Genomic DNA, 14,836 nt, shown 5'->3' on the forward strand with positions numbered 1-14,836 from the left:
TAGAGAACGTCAGCTCACGGATCTCTGCTTGTGAACACCACCTATTGTCGAAAATGGCCAAAAGCTCAGCCTTTGACCCTGGTCACCACGACCGCGTCACCGTGCTGCACACCAATTTCAACGGCACCCGCATCCTGACGGCGTCGATAGACCACCGAATCAAAGTCTGGGAGCGCAATCCGAAGACGGGCGAGAGGACGTTGCTCGACACGTTCACGGCGCACGATTCCGATGTTAGGGATGCCAAATTCCTCCACCCAACGCTGGGCACGCACCTGGCCAGCATCGGCAACGACCTGAAATTCCACCTGTGGAGCGAAGACGCGTCGCAGCCTCCCAGGGGAGGCCACCGGTTCCGGCGGATCGCGACGATCCCGTCAACGCCGCGCGTGCCGTTTGTGAGCATGGACGTCAAGACGCTCGCGAGCGACCACGTGTCGACTTTTTTGGCGCTGATCGACCGACAGGGCCTGCTGAGTATCTACGAGCCGAGCAGCCCGGACGACCTGAGGGAGTGGACCCTGCTGGACTGCTTCAACGTGTGCGGCGGCGGCGGCTCCCCCAGCAACGTGCCGGGTCGTGGCGAAGAGACCAGCTTCAAGGTGCGCTTCGACCCGAACCCGACGCCGCTGGCGTATATCAACTCGGTCAGCGACGACCGCGACCAGCTGGGTCTCGTGGTCTGCGCGTTGAACGACGTCAAGATCTACCGCAGCGTCGTGCCCGCGTCGCACTCTGGGCCCGGAGGAGCAGCGGACGTGAGTGTCGGAGGCATAGGCATGGGCATCAGTGGCGGCACGGGGATTTCCACCAGCGGCGGCAACGCCAGCCATAGACTGATGTTCTACGAAGCCATCAGGCTGCCCACGCATCCTGCATTGGTGAGGGACGTGGCCTGGGCGCCGTTCAGTGTGCGGGGCACCGATCGCATCGCCACGGCGTGCAAGGACGGGGCGGTGCGGGTCTTTGAGCTCGGCGTCGCGGAGGGCTCAGACGCGGGTGGCGGGAACGGAAACGGCAATGGCCATGGCCACCATCGCAACAATGGCAACGGTGGCGCAGAGCAGCAGCACACTACTGGGGCCCCGACCCCGACGACACGCAGTATGAGCACACAGCAGCAGCAGCAGCAGCGCCACCAGCAACAATCGAGTCTAACCACCCAAATCACCGGCGGCCGACACGCCACGACCGCGACACACCCGTCTCCCTCCTCCGGCGCGAATCCCGCGCGAACGGGCTACGCGTTCCCCTACCTGACCACCATCTCCTCGGCCACCACGCTCTCCCAGGCGCACACGGACGCATGGTCCCTCACTTTCGACTCCCAGGGGCAGGTCCTCATGAGCACGGGGAGTGACGGGATCACCAAAGTGTGGCGGAAGAGTGTCCTGGGAGGACAGTGGATGATGTTTGCGGGGCAGGAGATTACCGAAGAGGACGACGAGGATGAAACGGACGAAGACGACGGCGACGAACCAGAAGAACTGGACGACAAACCGGCGTTGGAGACGCAGGAAGCGTGATAAGCGTGTATATTGTGCGAGGATTTAAAACCTCTGATGTGTCTCCTATACCCACCCGTGAGCCTGTCGCTTGCAATGGTATTGATCTCTCCGATCCGAAATCCCCCTCGCCACAACGCGGGCAAAAGTTCAGCCATCACTACCGTCGTGAAGAGGAAAGCCGGTGTCTGAAAGGAGTGGTAGCCGGAGCCATGACAGCAAACCCCAGCACCAGGGGCTCCCGTCCCTTGGCCCTATTGCCTTTCCCCGAAACCCTTAACCCGCTCTAGTTCCCACCAACCGCCTCGGGCGCTTTACTTGGGTCAAAGCCATATTTGGTCTTGAGACTGTCGACGAGTTTGATGTAACGGTCCTCGGCGGCCGAAGCGCTGGTGCCGGCATCGACCTCTTTTTGCCAGGCCTTGTGTTTCGCCTTGCCCTATTTATTCACAAGAGACGAGGGACCGTGTTAGTTAGCGGCGTGGGGGGTTTTCAAGAGATGGGATGCAAGGTCGGCGGCGGCTTACCTTCAAATCAAACATTCCTGGAGCGGGAGCCTTGGAGATATCCTCGCCGTTGGCGACTTTGAAGAGTGCGTAGAGCTGGATTTTGCGGAAACATTAGTTTTGAGATTCATCAATGCCGAGTGCTTGCTTGGAAGGTGGAATATAACGGCCAACTATTGAGAGCAAATGGTGGTTTCTGGAATAGCAGGGCGTGCTTTCAAGAGACTTTGCGATAAAGGGTAGCGAGACAGAGCCATCGGGAGAAGATGATATGTCCAGGTCTCTCAATCCCGTTCCTTTTTCCATCGGCCGAGAGCTTTCGCCATGAGTATCCAACGTCCTGCTTTTCAAGCGGCTCGCCCTCGCCCTCGCTAGTTCTTTATGTGGCGGGGGGCCCCTGCCCACTTCCTCCAGTTTTCTTAACCCGAGCCTTCTGTGTCTAAAACCCTTTTGTCTAGACGGATATGTGGAAAAACAAGAAAGACACAGCAGCCGCACTCACCTCCAATAACTCGTCGTTGCTGGGCTTGGCCTTGAGCTGACGGCTCTCGTCGGCGGCCTTTTGGAACGCGGCGGAAGGCATGCTTTCAACAACCAAGAGTAGTGACGAGGTGTACGTATATCCCTTTCTCTTTCCTCGATAAATGGGAGCGGTTGTACGTGTAGAGTGTAGGGGCAGAAATATCCCGAAAGGATCTTAAGAAAGTGACGATGGAAAGGGTTGCCTAGGTAGATTGCACATGCAGAGTTAGCGACGATTGCTCTGAAGAAGTATGACGGAGACGAGCACAAGGAATGAGACGGCTGCTAAGGGGAGATCTCAAGGCGAGTCAATGGAAGTAGAGCATCCTGTCTTCTTTGAAACCTCCTCGTTGAGGGCGCACCCGCTCGTGGTGGTGCAAGACTCTTCCACCGTCGGTGTGGTGACCATGACGCATTGATCAGGTCGGAGGGACAAGTAGAACCCAGCTGCTTACCTCTGGTGTTTCTCTTGGTCAAGGGGACACTTAATTCAAGCGTCTGTATCTTGGGTGAAATCAATGTTCAAATCCAACGCAAGAATGCAGAGCAGATCTGAGTGAAGTTCGGAAACCTCAGCAGCGAGACGTCAACATAGATGAGGCCTACTAGGTGGGGATTTGGTGGTGATGCTCCCAACCAAAAACGACGTCAGAGTCCAGCGTCCAACTATTTGGGCTTTTAGGGCCTTTAGGGCTTTTGGTGGGGGACAAGAAACCTGTCAACCTGTAAATCCCCGAGCGCTGACCGAGGACCGCCAGGCCCGCCCCTTAAACTCAACCACCTGCGAGGTCTGTCAGGGCAGCGGAGTTCGTTGGCTTAAAAAGTCCCTAAGTTGACACAGAGGAATGGTCCATCAGTCATGGTTCAAGCTCCCCATTGTTGATGGTGCCAATGCCATTCGCTGCTGCTGCTGCTGCTGCTGCTGCTGCTGTCATTTCATCAGCAGGGTTACTATCCAAGCGAACGCCTTCCCTCTGTCATTAATAAATGCAGCCTATTGCTCGGTATCTGTTGACCGTGGCATGAGTGTAGATCCAAGCGCCGCATAAGAGCCTCTCCCTTTGAGAAAGGACGAGGTAGATCCTGGTCTCGCATCCTCTCTAGAGATGCCCCAAAGGCCGTTGCATGCTGGCAGGATTCGGTAGCCCTGGGTTCTAATATGCTCCTCCTCAGTTATAACCCAGTGCAATACTCACACCGAGAAGTGTCGATCATTCCCATTGACCTAGGACAAGGCTGACGCCGTCCACCCGGACGAGGTTGTTTGACAAGATAACCACCGACCAGCCAGCTTGCGGAGAAACGCTCCCCTCTCAGTTCAAAATGCCTACCAGTCAGCAGCCCAGCCGTTCTTCTCCAGGAACTCTCCACAAGCATTCTTCAACGCAACATTGGGTATCAAATTGTCCGGCTTAAGAGGCTGTCTGGTGAGGGGGTCGCATCCGACGGCCTTGATGTGTTTCAACAAAGACACTCGCTCGTACGAGACGCCAGTGGGTGTCACAACCGGGTCGTGCATCACTTCAAAGGTTATGGGGTCAATGAGCCAGTCAGGGACAACCTGTACAGGGCAGAAAGGTTAGCAAAACAGTGATATAGAGATGCAATCGGTCGGTGCCATACCCTCTCCGCTGAATCCGGCACACCCTTGTCCTCAAATCCCCGCCTGATGTTTGCTCTTCTACCTTCCGCCTCTCTCTGGAGTTCTTCAATCTCCTCCCGACGGCCTGTCTCCCCAATCTCGCCCGCCTTGAACTTTTCTTCCACCGCGTCAATGTCCCGTTGTAATTGCGCATCCAGCAAGTCTTCCACCAACGCCAACGTCTCATTCATCTCTCTCAACCGGGCTGTCTCTTTAGCCTGCCATTGTGCCTGCTTTGCTTTCAAGATGAACCCGCCAATCAGCTCTGCAGAGCTGTCGTGTGTCTCTAGACATATGGCGTACGCGATTTTGGCCTCTTCCAGCGCTTCACCGACATGCCGTTGCGGGAGCAGTGCTTGCGCCAAATAATAATGAGACTTCATGGCGGCATTCTTATTCTTGACACCGTACAGTTCTATCGCCTTGCGCGCATCGGATTCCGCGCCAGGCCAGTCTTGTAGACGGATGCGGGTGAGGGCTCGGTTAGTAAAGACTTTGGGGTCAGAGCGGGAGTGTTCGGCGATCCTGTTTCAATGGCCAGGTTAGGACATTGTCATCTCAAAGAGAAAGGCAGGTATGAACATGGAACGAGAGACGTACGCTAGGGTGTAGAGTTGCTCGGCTTCCTTGTAATCACCGGCCTTGAATTTCTCGTTGCCTAGTTCTCGATAAGACATGGCTGGATGATGGTCATATATATTCTAGAGTCTAGGGAGACGAAGTGTCAATGATGGTTGGGAAAGACAATCTCAGTAGTATAAATCGATAGTCAGTTGATCAGGTAATGGCAAAGGAGCGAATGCTGGCAGTGGAGAGCGACAGCGACCAAGCAAATGCAACTACAATCATGAAATACGAACAGCCGGGAAGCATGGCTGTCCAAAACAATGCAGAGAACCGATCGTGCGACACCAGGTCGATGGTCGGATTTCGTGGCAAGTCAGCCTTGGGGACAGAAGGTGATGGATGCGGTTGGATACTCTGCGAGAAAGACCAGCGCAGCCCAGCGCAAGGCGAAATTCGGACGAATTGGGAAGCGGAGGCAGTGCCGGGCACAGACGCTGGATGCGGAGAAACTCACCCACCGACCCGGCGGCCGGCAGCCTAGCCAAGCCAGCCTCACGCCCAGTGCCTACCAGGTACCTAGGTGTCTACATGTTGGTACCTCGTACAAGTTGAACAAATAAGACACCAATCGAATTTCAATCAGTGTGAATTTGCTTTCTGCTATGACATATCTTGGGTATTTCGAGTGTTTTTCTAAGCTTCTTTTCCGAGGCTCTATGTCATCAATCACTCCTGGAATCAGGAATCCCGTATCCATAATCATCCACGCTCAGACCACTAGCCATTTCGCCGTTTCCTGGAACGCCCAATTGAACTGTACATCTCGCTAGCAGGTAAAAATATTTTCCATATCAAACTCATCAAGCCCGTCTCATTTCTGTGCAACGTGAGCCGCATTTAAGCAGCACCTGCTGTGGGAGTGTTCTGGAGCACTTTGGTGGGCTGGTATCCAGCTCGGATGATTCTCTCGCCAGAAGAGTCACGGCTGACTTCACCCTTGGCTTCCAGTTGAGACCGCCGCCAGATATCAACCTCACCGCCACCACGGATGACACCCACTCTCATTGTCGAGAGCAAGTTGTGGGCCGCATTGCTGTGCATGTAGACGCCACCGTTGAACATGGCAGTGGCGTCCTTGCCAATGCCGGAACCGATCATGGCCTTGCCACCAGGGTGGTCCTTGATAAAATCCGTCACGTCGTGAACAATACCGGCGACGGAAATTAGACCACGGCCGTTCTTGCACTGGTCGACATAATCATCCCATTCCATGACCGGAAGCTGATCGAGAGGAACACCCCAGTCGAGCCTGGCACGCTTCTGATCAAGCTTCTTCTGTTGTTGTTGGAGGCGGCCCTTCTCGATTTCGTTGCTGCGGAATTGCTTCAGGTCATACGCAAGACCGAGCTGCTTGCAAGTCCAGATGAACCACTTGGTGGGATCATATTGGTGCCATTCAATGGCGTTGCGGTAATCGGATGGGAACTCGTGGTGGAAGTTGTGGTAGCCCTCACCCAGAGTGACCAAAGCGGTGATGACGTGGTCACGGGGAGAGTTGCGGTCGTCGAAGGGTTGGTCTCCCAGCCAGTGGGCCAAGGAGTTGACGCAGAAGGTGGCTTGCTGGACGAAGAAGATTCGGAGAATGCCAGCATAGATGAAACCACCCCACCAATCACCCCAACCAAGGCCAGCAACGATAGTAGGTAAGATCAGACCCATGAAGATCACGACCTTGAGGTAGTTCTTGTGCTGCCAGATGACAATCGGATCTTCGTTCAGATCCGAGATATCGGTACGTCCAATTCTCTTGGGATTTTGCTTCATAACCATCCAGCCAATGTGAGAATACAGCAAGCCCTTGCGGACGGAGTATGGGTCTTTCTCGGTATCGGTGTATCTGTGGTGTGCTCGGTGGTCGCGTGACCACCATCTGATGGAGCCTTCAACAGCACCACCACCGACGGCGGCGAGGAAGAGTCTCAGAGGGAGAGTGGCGGAGTAGGAGGTATGAGCCCACAATCTGTGGTATCCTGCTGTGATGCCCAAACCAGTGGCAAAGTAATAGAGCACTGCCCAGACAGCGGTCTTGAACTGCAAAGGCGTCCAGAGGGACTGGATGCAGCCCCAGATTGGAATGCCGACGATGAGGGTAACGTTGAGCCAGTTGACGTGCTTGTACCAGTTCGACCGTGTCATGGGCGTCTCGGTGATATGGACTTTCTTGGGGTCATACTTGGTACTTCTGTTGGGCTCGGAGGGTTTAGCCATTGCTGGTGGCTGAGACGACTGGAACTCAGGCTTGACAGCCAGGTCACCAGCTGTGGGTTGAGACGAAGGCATTGTTGAAGCTGAGCAAAGATTCAACTGATGCCGGTACTGAGTATTGAGAACTGAGGATGGGATGAAGGAACGGAAGGGGGAAATCAGCTCAGGATTTGGGACCGGAGGCTATATTTATGAGAAGGGTGAGGACGGTCCCAAAGGGTGCTGGTGTGTTTGAGCTGCCTCAGATATGTTGAGAGGTGATTGTGGGGAAGTCGGTGGAAAGGGAGTGAATGGGTCAGAGACTCAAGAGACTCAGGCAATTGATCGGAGGCAATAGAGCGTTCGAGGATACGACGATCATGCTCGGCGGATACAAGACCCAGTTGCATGACCCTGACAGACGAATGGTGGAGCGACAGAGGCCGGGCGAGAACTACATAGGAAATCTGGCAATTGACAGAGATTTTGCCTCGTCTCATGAGCTCACCCAACCCCAAAAACTGCAGTTGGGAAGCGGCAACCCAGCGCAGCCTCCGAGGCCAGAAAAACACAGTTGCAGGGTTTTGTGATTTTTGTTGGGGAAGAGCAACGTCACTAGCCCCTACCGGCAGCGACGTCCGACTGCCCTGTGATTGGTGGATCGTGTTTGGTGCCTTGCGCTAGAAGCCCGCTAGAAGCCCAGATCCCTGCCGCTAGGGGAATTTTGACTGGGTTTCCCCAACATAACACCGTGGACTGGTGACGAAGAAAGAACAAGAATAGCTAGCAACAGAATCCGAGTGTAGAGCATAGAAGAAGGGTTGCATAGAGGCAGCCAGTCGGGCACTGTGACTCTCAGCCTCATCTACGAGTACGAAGGACACTCAGACTCGGCGCTTCATCTGAATATCGCCCCGTTAGATCAGCAGTCGGATTATCCCTCAAAAGACCAGCCCGCGGCTCAACCGAATTCTGAGACTTGGCGGCGAGGCGGCTAAAGGAGCTGGTCAGATCTCGGGTCTGTCCCTCCGAGGCACATGCCACTCCAGGGACTCGGGGCGACGTCTTGGGAACGGTTGGGCCCTCGCTCTTCGTTTCGGTGGCCGTATTTCGTATCACTCTGACAGGCAGTCCTTTTTCCTCTTATCCGGCTCCTATTTCCAGTACAGAAGGAGTACTATATCATTGGCTCCTTCTTGACAACAAGGCACCTGGTGAGCACCATAGGGTATTTGGATATGTTGAATTTATCATATGATTTCTGTGGACGAGTGTTGAAAGCATGTGAACTCCTCTGGCACTGTGAAAAAGTGTTGGGAAATACACCTCGTCCTACAGATGAGAATATGTATGCTGTTGAGAACTTACAACACGTTGGTGACATGTGCTCCGAAGTTGACGTGCTCTGTCACCTGTCATGATATCAGTGCCCGCGCGGAGTGACGAGGACGGCCGAATTATCGACCATTCTCAGCCTGGTTGACTGATCATTTGCACGAGCAGACCACATGGAGTATGCCTTCTGCAGTGCTCTGGACAATCTTCGTACCACCCCGACGTCTTGCTGCCTCACCATGGAACAGCTCTCGGTCCAACATCCAACCCATACGAACCCTCTCTCCTGATCTCTCCCGCTTGATCCCCCGCCCGCTCCCTAACTTCCTCTGCCACATCGCCCCCGCTGTTCTTCCATCTCTTATGTAGCCTCCTGGCTGCAAATCTGCCCACTCCCCAAATACTCGCTGCAATGATGCTCGCTCCTATCGTCGGGGGAGCAGCCAGCCAAGCTACTCCCGATATCATGCCTCCAAACGCAGTGGCTCCCACCGCCGCCACCAAAGCTCCCACCGCAGCATATTTTGCCCAGCGTACCAGCCGCCAGATGATGAATTGTCCCACGTATCGAACTGTGCGGAGCAGTGCGCGTGTTCGAAATCGAGCAGGCTTTTCAGCTGCGGTGGGCGAGAAGAGGTAGTTCAGGTTTCGTTTGGCGGAAATAAGGGCCGAATCGGACTGTTGTTGAACGGCAGTGTCGCCCTCGTCTGCAGCTGAGGCAATCGCCGTCCTCCCCCTAGAAGGTGCCATACGGTCGATGGAAGCTTGCTGATTGGGTTTGAAAATAGTTTTGGTGGCAGACTTGGTGCGTAGGGACAGTTGGTGGCAGCTTCAGCATTGAGAGCCACTGTAAGATGCCTAAAGGATGCGTTGTGACGTAATTGATCAATGCACGACGCAGCCTCGTCAGGCGCGAGGCTGACATTGCATTTCAACCTGTTGAGCTTCCCCTCTTTTTTCAACCTTTCTTTGATTCTTCACCGCGTCCAAGCTGGTAAGCAGACCTAAATGTCGCGATAGAGCTCCCTGAAGATACTCTGCCCATTGCGCAATACTGTTCATTCTCCTTTCTCTGTGGACATAATGGCTAAACCACAGCCAAGCTTCCCTTTCGCCTAGCCGCCTTAGCCTTCAACAGACTCGTACTTGGCTTGCAATATGGAAGATCATTATTTTCTACAATATACCTTCAAACCTTAGATGGAAGCCGGGATCTTGGACGATGCTACACCCAAGCCATGAATATATGCAGCACGCACTTGTAGGTGGATATGCGAGCCCATCAGTTATCCCTGAAAAGGGAATGGGGCGATGTCAGATATTGACCGGGAAAACTCCGACTTACCGTACCACGGCGTACTTACCACTATCGCCTAGGGATAAATTCACAGCTTATCTTGCAATGGATTGTTCGACCAGCACACAATGTCAATAGCTGTGCCAAAGAAGGTTTACGACGCAGTGGTCGTTGGCGCTGGAGGAGCAGGTGTCGCAGTGGTTGGTGCGCTCCTCCACTCCCACAAAGCCTTCAGGATCGGGTGGGTAGATCCCGACTTCTCAGGGGGAAGAATATCAAAGCGATATAGGGACGTATCGAGGTATTAATGACCCTGCTTACCCTTTCTCAATATTAACCAACGGGCTAATCCCTGTCTCCCCCTATCTAGCAACACCAAAACATCTCTGTTCCGACAGTATGCCGATGCTTTCGACCCGTTCCGACAAATTGTGGCTTCAACACCAAAGCCAAATGCTGTGACTGTGCTCGAAGCACTCAAGCAGAACCGCGGCTGCCGCCTCAAGTACGCGGCAGACATGTTGACAATGTTGACAAGCGGCCTTCGCAGACATCCCAATGTCGAGACACACCTTGGCAACATGTCTCTTGCGCATTTCCAAACTTCGCCAGCCTCTTGGTCAATGAGTCTCGACCCGACGAACCAGGGGCCAAGCCAAAAAATCTACTCCCGAAACGTCATCATGTGCACGGGCTCGTCGCCCACGACAATACCTTTACCTAGTTCATTGCCTACCATCCTCGACCTCGACGCCGTGCTGGATCGACAGAACCTGCGAACCAGCCTTGCAGCGGCGGATAAGAATCTGGTTGTTGGAGTGATAGGCACGTCTCACAGCGCCATCGTCGCCATCATGAACCTCTACGAGCTGGTAACCGGTGGTACCTACCCGCACCTCCGGATCAAGTGGTTCGTCCGTAGCCCCCTGACCTATGCTGTCGAGATGGACGGCTGGATCCTGCGCGACAACACGGGTTTAAAAGGCGCCTCTGCAGATTTTGCCCGCGAGCACTTGGAGGATGACAAACTGGCGGAGTCGCCCGTGGGCAAGGTACTCACAAAGGTCGACTGCCCGGACGTTCGCGACGCGTCAATGACACCTCAGCTCTCGTCGTGCACGCACGTTGTCGAGGCAATCGGCTACACCAGGGACCCGCTCCCACAGCTCTCCGTCGACGGCACGCTTCTCCATAACATCACCCACGACCCGACCAAGGGCGTGCTTTTGGACGGCAACGGCCATGCTGTCCCACACGCTTACGGCGCCGGCATTGCCTTCCCCGAGAGAGTCACCGATCCGGCAGGCAAGACCGAAAGCGCCGTCGGTCTGTGGAAATTCATCAAGTATCTACGCCGCGTCGCCCCGACGTGGTGTTAGAGACTAGATCGCTGGCGGGCACAGATAGACACTGCGGTGGAGATAGAACACGGTTTAAAGGGAAAAAATAAGAGAAAGAAAGTATTCAGATCACTGATCACTGATCACTCCCTTGTCGAGCCGATCGCGGCGCACGTGTTGGGCGGGTTTGGACCCAGGAAACTTCATGTCCCGGCACCTCACTGCTGCCAAACACCCCGTCGATCAGATCGCTTGCGGGCCTTTGCAGCTACAGCCGTCCATAGGAAAGAAGTGGGTCATTATCGGCGTTCATGAGTTCAACACAATGACAACCGGAACGATAGATCTGGCTAGAGCGTGTGAGTGATTATCCCATTCGGAAGAATTGACCACCTATTTGCAGCCGAGATACATTGCATTGCATTGCATTGCATTGCATTGCCGACTTATATACATCTACGCGACAAACATGGCTATGTCAAGTGGTGAAGTATTAGATTCCATATCAGTTGAGGAAGTTGAAGTCGTAACGTGTCATCCAAATTAAAGTACATCTATCTATAACTCAACACCAGCTACAAGTCTACCCGCTGGGCCACCCGGGGTGCCGTATGGTGCTTCGGCGGCACCCACAATCCGTCTGACGGAATCTGTGCTTCTAGTTCGGCGACTACCAGGGTCCTACTGGAGCGCGAAGAGTCCGCCATGCCCATGATCTTCTCTGCATTCTCCCCGTCCACCCCGCGGCGTGCACGGCTGAGGAGCCAGTTCCGGGTCCAGATGGCGTGTCTCACGACGCCAAAGATGACGACAATGGCCACCGAGTAAGCAACGACATGCACCACGACCTTCCACTTGCCCAGCTCCGGGTCCAGCCATTCATACACCCAGAACCCGCCGGTGACACGGGTAAGATACGCCAGGCCCAGGTACAGCGACAATATGACCATGAGAACGGGCAGGTGCGTCCAGGGCAAGGGGTCAGTGGTGGGGAGAGTGATCTCGAGCAAGGCCATGAATGTGTTCATGGCGTGCACGGATATGTTGGCCCAGGCGTCGAATGTCACCGTGTACCACGGGCCGACGTACATGGTGCACCAGAAGGTGAGGGTGACGAGGATCGGAAAGCACGTCACCATGCTGTAGTACAAGGAATGCAGGACTTGCAAGGACGGCGGGAAACGGGCGTCGTGCAGCCAGCTCGTCCCCGTTTTCGCATAGAAGAAGGTATGCACCGCGGTCACCAAGAAATAGAACCCCTGGCCATAGTAGGAGAGGTAGGTGAAGTAGGAGAACGACCGACCGATGGCGGAGGAGCCGATAACGGTCGTGTAGGAAGGTTCGTCAACGTCGTGCAGGTGGTAGATGTCGATGTTGCCGGAGAACCAGATGTAGGAGTAGATGATGGCGGTGAAGGCATAGAGGCCAAGCAGCACGCGCAGACCGCCGTGGACGACTGGGGGGAGAGCCCACGAGGAGACAAAACTGTGGTTCTTGTCGAAAGGGGTTGTGTAGCCCAATAGGCGATAGATGTTGTTCTTTGAGATCGCCATTTGCAGCTCAAACGATGAGAAATTCCAAGGCTGTTACCGATGGTTTGATCCTTACCTAGAGGTACCCAGACAAGTGGGTGGCAATCATGTTTATATCCCAGAGGTCGCCGTCCCACAGGCTCATCGAGTCGAGGCAGACCTTGCTCAATGCGCAGTGTCTAAACTTGTTCGAACATGCGCAGACAACGCAACGCCATGCTTGCTTGTCCCCAAGGCAGCAGATTTGGGCGCATGCCAGAATTCATAAACACTGCGTCTGAATAGTCAGATTCTGACAGTAATATCCTGCAGCGCAAGTCTATATTCTGCTCCCCGGCGCGATTAGTGGACAGCGCTAGAGCCTGTAGGGAATATCAGCTAAGCCTTCTGGGCTTTCGCGAATCTGGGAATTTGGACGAAATGGTGATCTTTAGGACACTGCAAGTTGGAATTGGAAGGCGTCTGGACGTCTCGGCGATCAGCAGCCATGGCTACTCGTGCCGTGCTTTGGAGCAGTGATGCGGCTTCCAGTAGCTGGCTGATCGAGGAAGAAGACCGATATCAAGCCTGCGCAAACAGGGCTTCCATGGACGGCTAAGCCGAAACCACAACTTTGAGATGTAAAGGGCTACACAGTTGTGTGCGCGGTACATCATCCTCGTTCACCTATTCTGTGACATCGACTCAGGATCGGAATCACCAGACGGGAAGTGCCTAGATCCGTGTCAGACGGGAGGGTCGCAAAGCCTTGGGGCCATGATGAAGCGGATCATGGAGGCGGCTGCAAGATCAGGTTGTTGGGATCTCCTGGCAATAATATGAGGTTCTGGTATACCGTTACCTCGAACAGCACGGTGATTCTGGAATCAGCCAAAAATGGAGGGTCGCTGACATTGAAGGGCCCGTAAGCTTCGAGTTCGGCGACAAGATGAACTGAGATCGTGGGCTCGGAGACTGATGGATCTAGGTACCGCCTCAGCCACAGAGTTAGGGTTAGAATTCCTCTTTGCGGCAGTCAGTAGACTCTGCGCCTTCAGCCCCCGACTGCAGCAACCACCCAATCAGCTCTAGCAGAGAGGTATACGAAATATGTTCCCCGATCATCTGCGTTTTCTCGAGGACCAGCTGCTGGGCTGGGATCCATAGGCACAATAGAGAACGGCCGCATGGGTTGTCAAAACTGAGATTTCTTTCAGTGACGCGACGGTGTATCAGAGTGGCTGCAATACCTTTGGCCTAATACAAACTGACGGGGTAGTAGGACTAGAGTCCAATGCATCGCGTTCTGCATCAAGAGAAAAGAGACATAAGAGTTTTTTACCGTCTGTCTTGACCGCTTGAGAGACGCCAGAAGGAAGTCGACTCTACCTGACGTTGAAGATCAATAGTGTCACCGTATCTGGGACTGGGAACAGAGAATGAGCCCATCAACCAAGAAACATGGCATGGGGGATTGTGTATTAACTCAGCACGTGCCTAGTCATATGTCCGCAAAAGTATCGTTTATGTACCTAGTAGGTACCTGGTACGGAGGACTGGCGGAGTTCTAGGGAGAATGTCGCCTCCATGTTCCTATGATTAGAATGAGATGCACTTGTATCGCTGTCGAGTGCTCGATAGATATTCCGTATGATTGATAAAGAGCCATAAGGTCGTTGCGTCTAGCTCTTCTCCCAACCAGGTGTGCCCCAGGCCAAAGCATGGGAATAATATGCCGGGGAGACTGACGTCTGGTTTGGGACGTAGTCGTCAGTATCGGCCGAGTACATTGTACCTGCGCGCCATGTCCATACTGCTGAACAATGGCCAGAGTACCCTCGGCAAGGAGTATGAGGGATATTTTCTCCGGATTGTCAGCGGTCACAACTTATATTGATCCCCTGCACGGGAGTGTTTTGGCAGTCTTGAGACATGAGGTGACGATCATCTGGGGTATTAATAGCAACGTGGTCATAGAACAGAGAAATACGCAAAGGAATACGCGTGCAGCAGAGGTTGATTTGTCGCGTGCCGCTGCTTAAGCCCTTTGAGGAAGTGCCAGCTGTGGTTGTGGTGTACATCTATTACTTGTGCATGATTGCGGGTTGGCATTGCAAAGGTTTTGATGGACTGAGATGATGGGTGTGAATACGCGTCACGGCTCCCTTAGCTACCAAGTGGTGGGTGGTAGAGGGTGCGAGTGGGTGGTTAGCCCCTTGGCTTAGTGACGCCTAAAGAGCCCCCGGCTTGCGAGACTGATAGGCGACGCGATAGGCACCACAAGCACCCACTAGGCACACACCAGGCATTGTTAGGCGATGCTTAACGAGAGTCCGGCTTCGGCAACCCACCTGTTCCGGTTTCTTG

The 14,836-nt window shown here is 54.2% G+C and overlaps 7 protein-coding genes across 7 annotated transcripts; 2 read left to right on the forward strand and 5 right to left on the reverse strand.

Annotated features, from left to right (window-relative positions):
- Window positions 1-53: 53 nt before the first annotated feature.
- On the forward strand, window positions 54-1,526 carry Z520_10706 (uncharacterized protein; the record flags this gene model as incomplete). Its single annotated transcript, XM_016781198.1, has 1 exon — window positions 54-1,526. The coding sequence occupies one exon, from the start codon at window positions 54-56 to the stop codon at window positions 1,524-1,526; it is 1,473 nt and encodes a 490-aa protein (XP_016627651.1).
- Window positions 1,527-1,791: 265 nt separating this feature from the next.
- Z520_10707 (uncharacterized protein) lies at window positions 1,792-2,594 on the reverse strand (the record flags this gene model as incomplete). The annotated part of the gene is made up of 3 exons (XM_016781199.1): window positions 1,792-1,944; window positions 2,033-2,107; window positions 2,514-2,594. The coding sequence occupies 3 exons, from the start codon at window positions 2,592-2,594 to the stop codon at window positions 1,792-1,794; spliced, it is 309 nt and encodes a 102-aa protein (XP_016627652.1).
- A 1,266-nt stretch (window positions 2,595-3,860) lies between these two features.
- Z520_10708 (uncharacterized protein) lies at window positions 3,861-4,852 on the reverse strand (the record flags this gene model as incomplete). Its single annotated transcript, XM_016781200.1, has 3 exons — window positions 3,861-4,094; window positions 4,157-4,700; window positions 4,776-4,852. 3 exons carry the CDS (start codon window positions 4,850-4,852, stop codon window positions 3,861-3,863), a joined length of 855 nt encoding a protein of 284 aa, XP_016627653.1.
- Window positions 4,853-5,639: 787 nt separating this feature from the next.
- Window positions 5,640-7,082, reverse strand: Z520_10709 (acyl-CoA desaturase; the record flags this gene model as incomplete). The annotated part of the gene is made up of 1 exon (XM_016781201.1): window positions 5,640-7,082. The coding sequence occupies one exon, from the start codon at window positions 7,080-7,082 to the stop codon at window positions 5,640-5,642; it is 1,443 nt and encodes a 480-aa protein (XP_016627654.1).
- Window positions 7,083-8,555: 1,473 nt separating this feature from the next.
- Z520_10710 (uncharacterized protein) lies at window positions 8,556-9,071 on the reverse strand (the record flags this gene model as incomplete). The annotated part of the gene is made up of 1 exon (XM_016781202.1): window positions 8,556-9,071. One exon carries the CDS (start codon window positions 9,069-9,071, stop codon window positions 8,556-8,558), a length of 516 nt encoding a protein of 171 aa, XP_016627655.1.
- A 675-nt stretch (window positions 9,072-9,746) lies between these two features.
- On the forward strand, window positions 9,747-10,997 carry Z520_10711 (uncharacterized protein; the record flags this gene model as incomplete). Its single annotated transcript, XM_016781203.1, has 2 exons — window positions 9,747-9,919; window positions 9,989-10,997. 2 exons carry the CDS (start codon window positions 9,747-9,749, stop codon window positions 10,995-10,997), a joined length of 1,182 nt encoding a protein of 393 aa, XP_016627656.1.
- A 536-nt stretch (window positions 10,998-11,533) lies between these two features.
- Z520_10712 (uncharacterized protein) lies at window positions 11,534-12,511 on the reverse strand (the record flags this gene model as incomplete). Its single annotated transcript, XM_016781204.1, has 1 exon — window positions 11,534-12,511. One exon carries the CDS (start codon window positions 12,509-12,511, stop codon window positions 11,534-11,536), a length of 978 nt encoding a protein of 325 aa, XP_016627657.1.
- Between the last annotated feature and the right edge of the window lie 2,325 nt (window positions 12,512-14,836).

This window comes from Fonsecaea multimorphosa, assembly GCF_000836435.1.
Source record: "Fonsecaea multimorphosa CBS 102226 unplaced genomic scaffold supercont1.32, whole genome shotgun sequence".
Classification (NCBI taxonomy): Eukaryota; Fungi; Ascomycota; class Eurotiomycetes; order Chaetothyriales; family Herpotrichiellaceae; genus Fonsecaea; species Fonsecaea multimorphosa.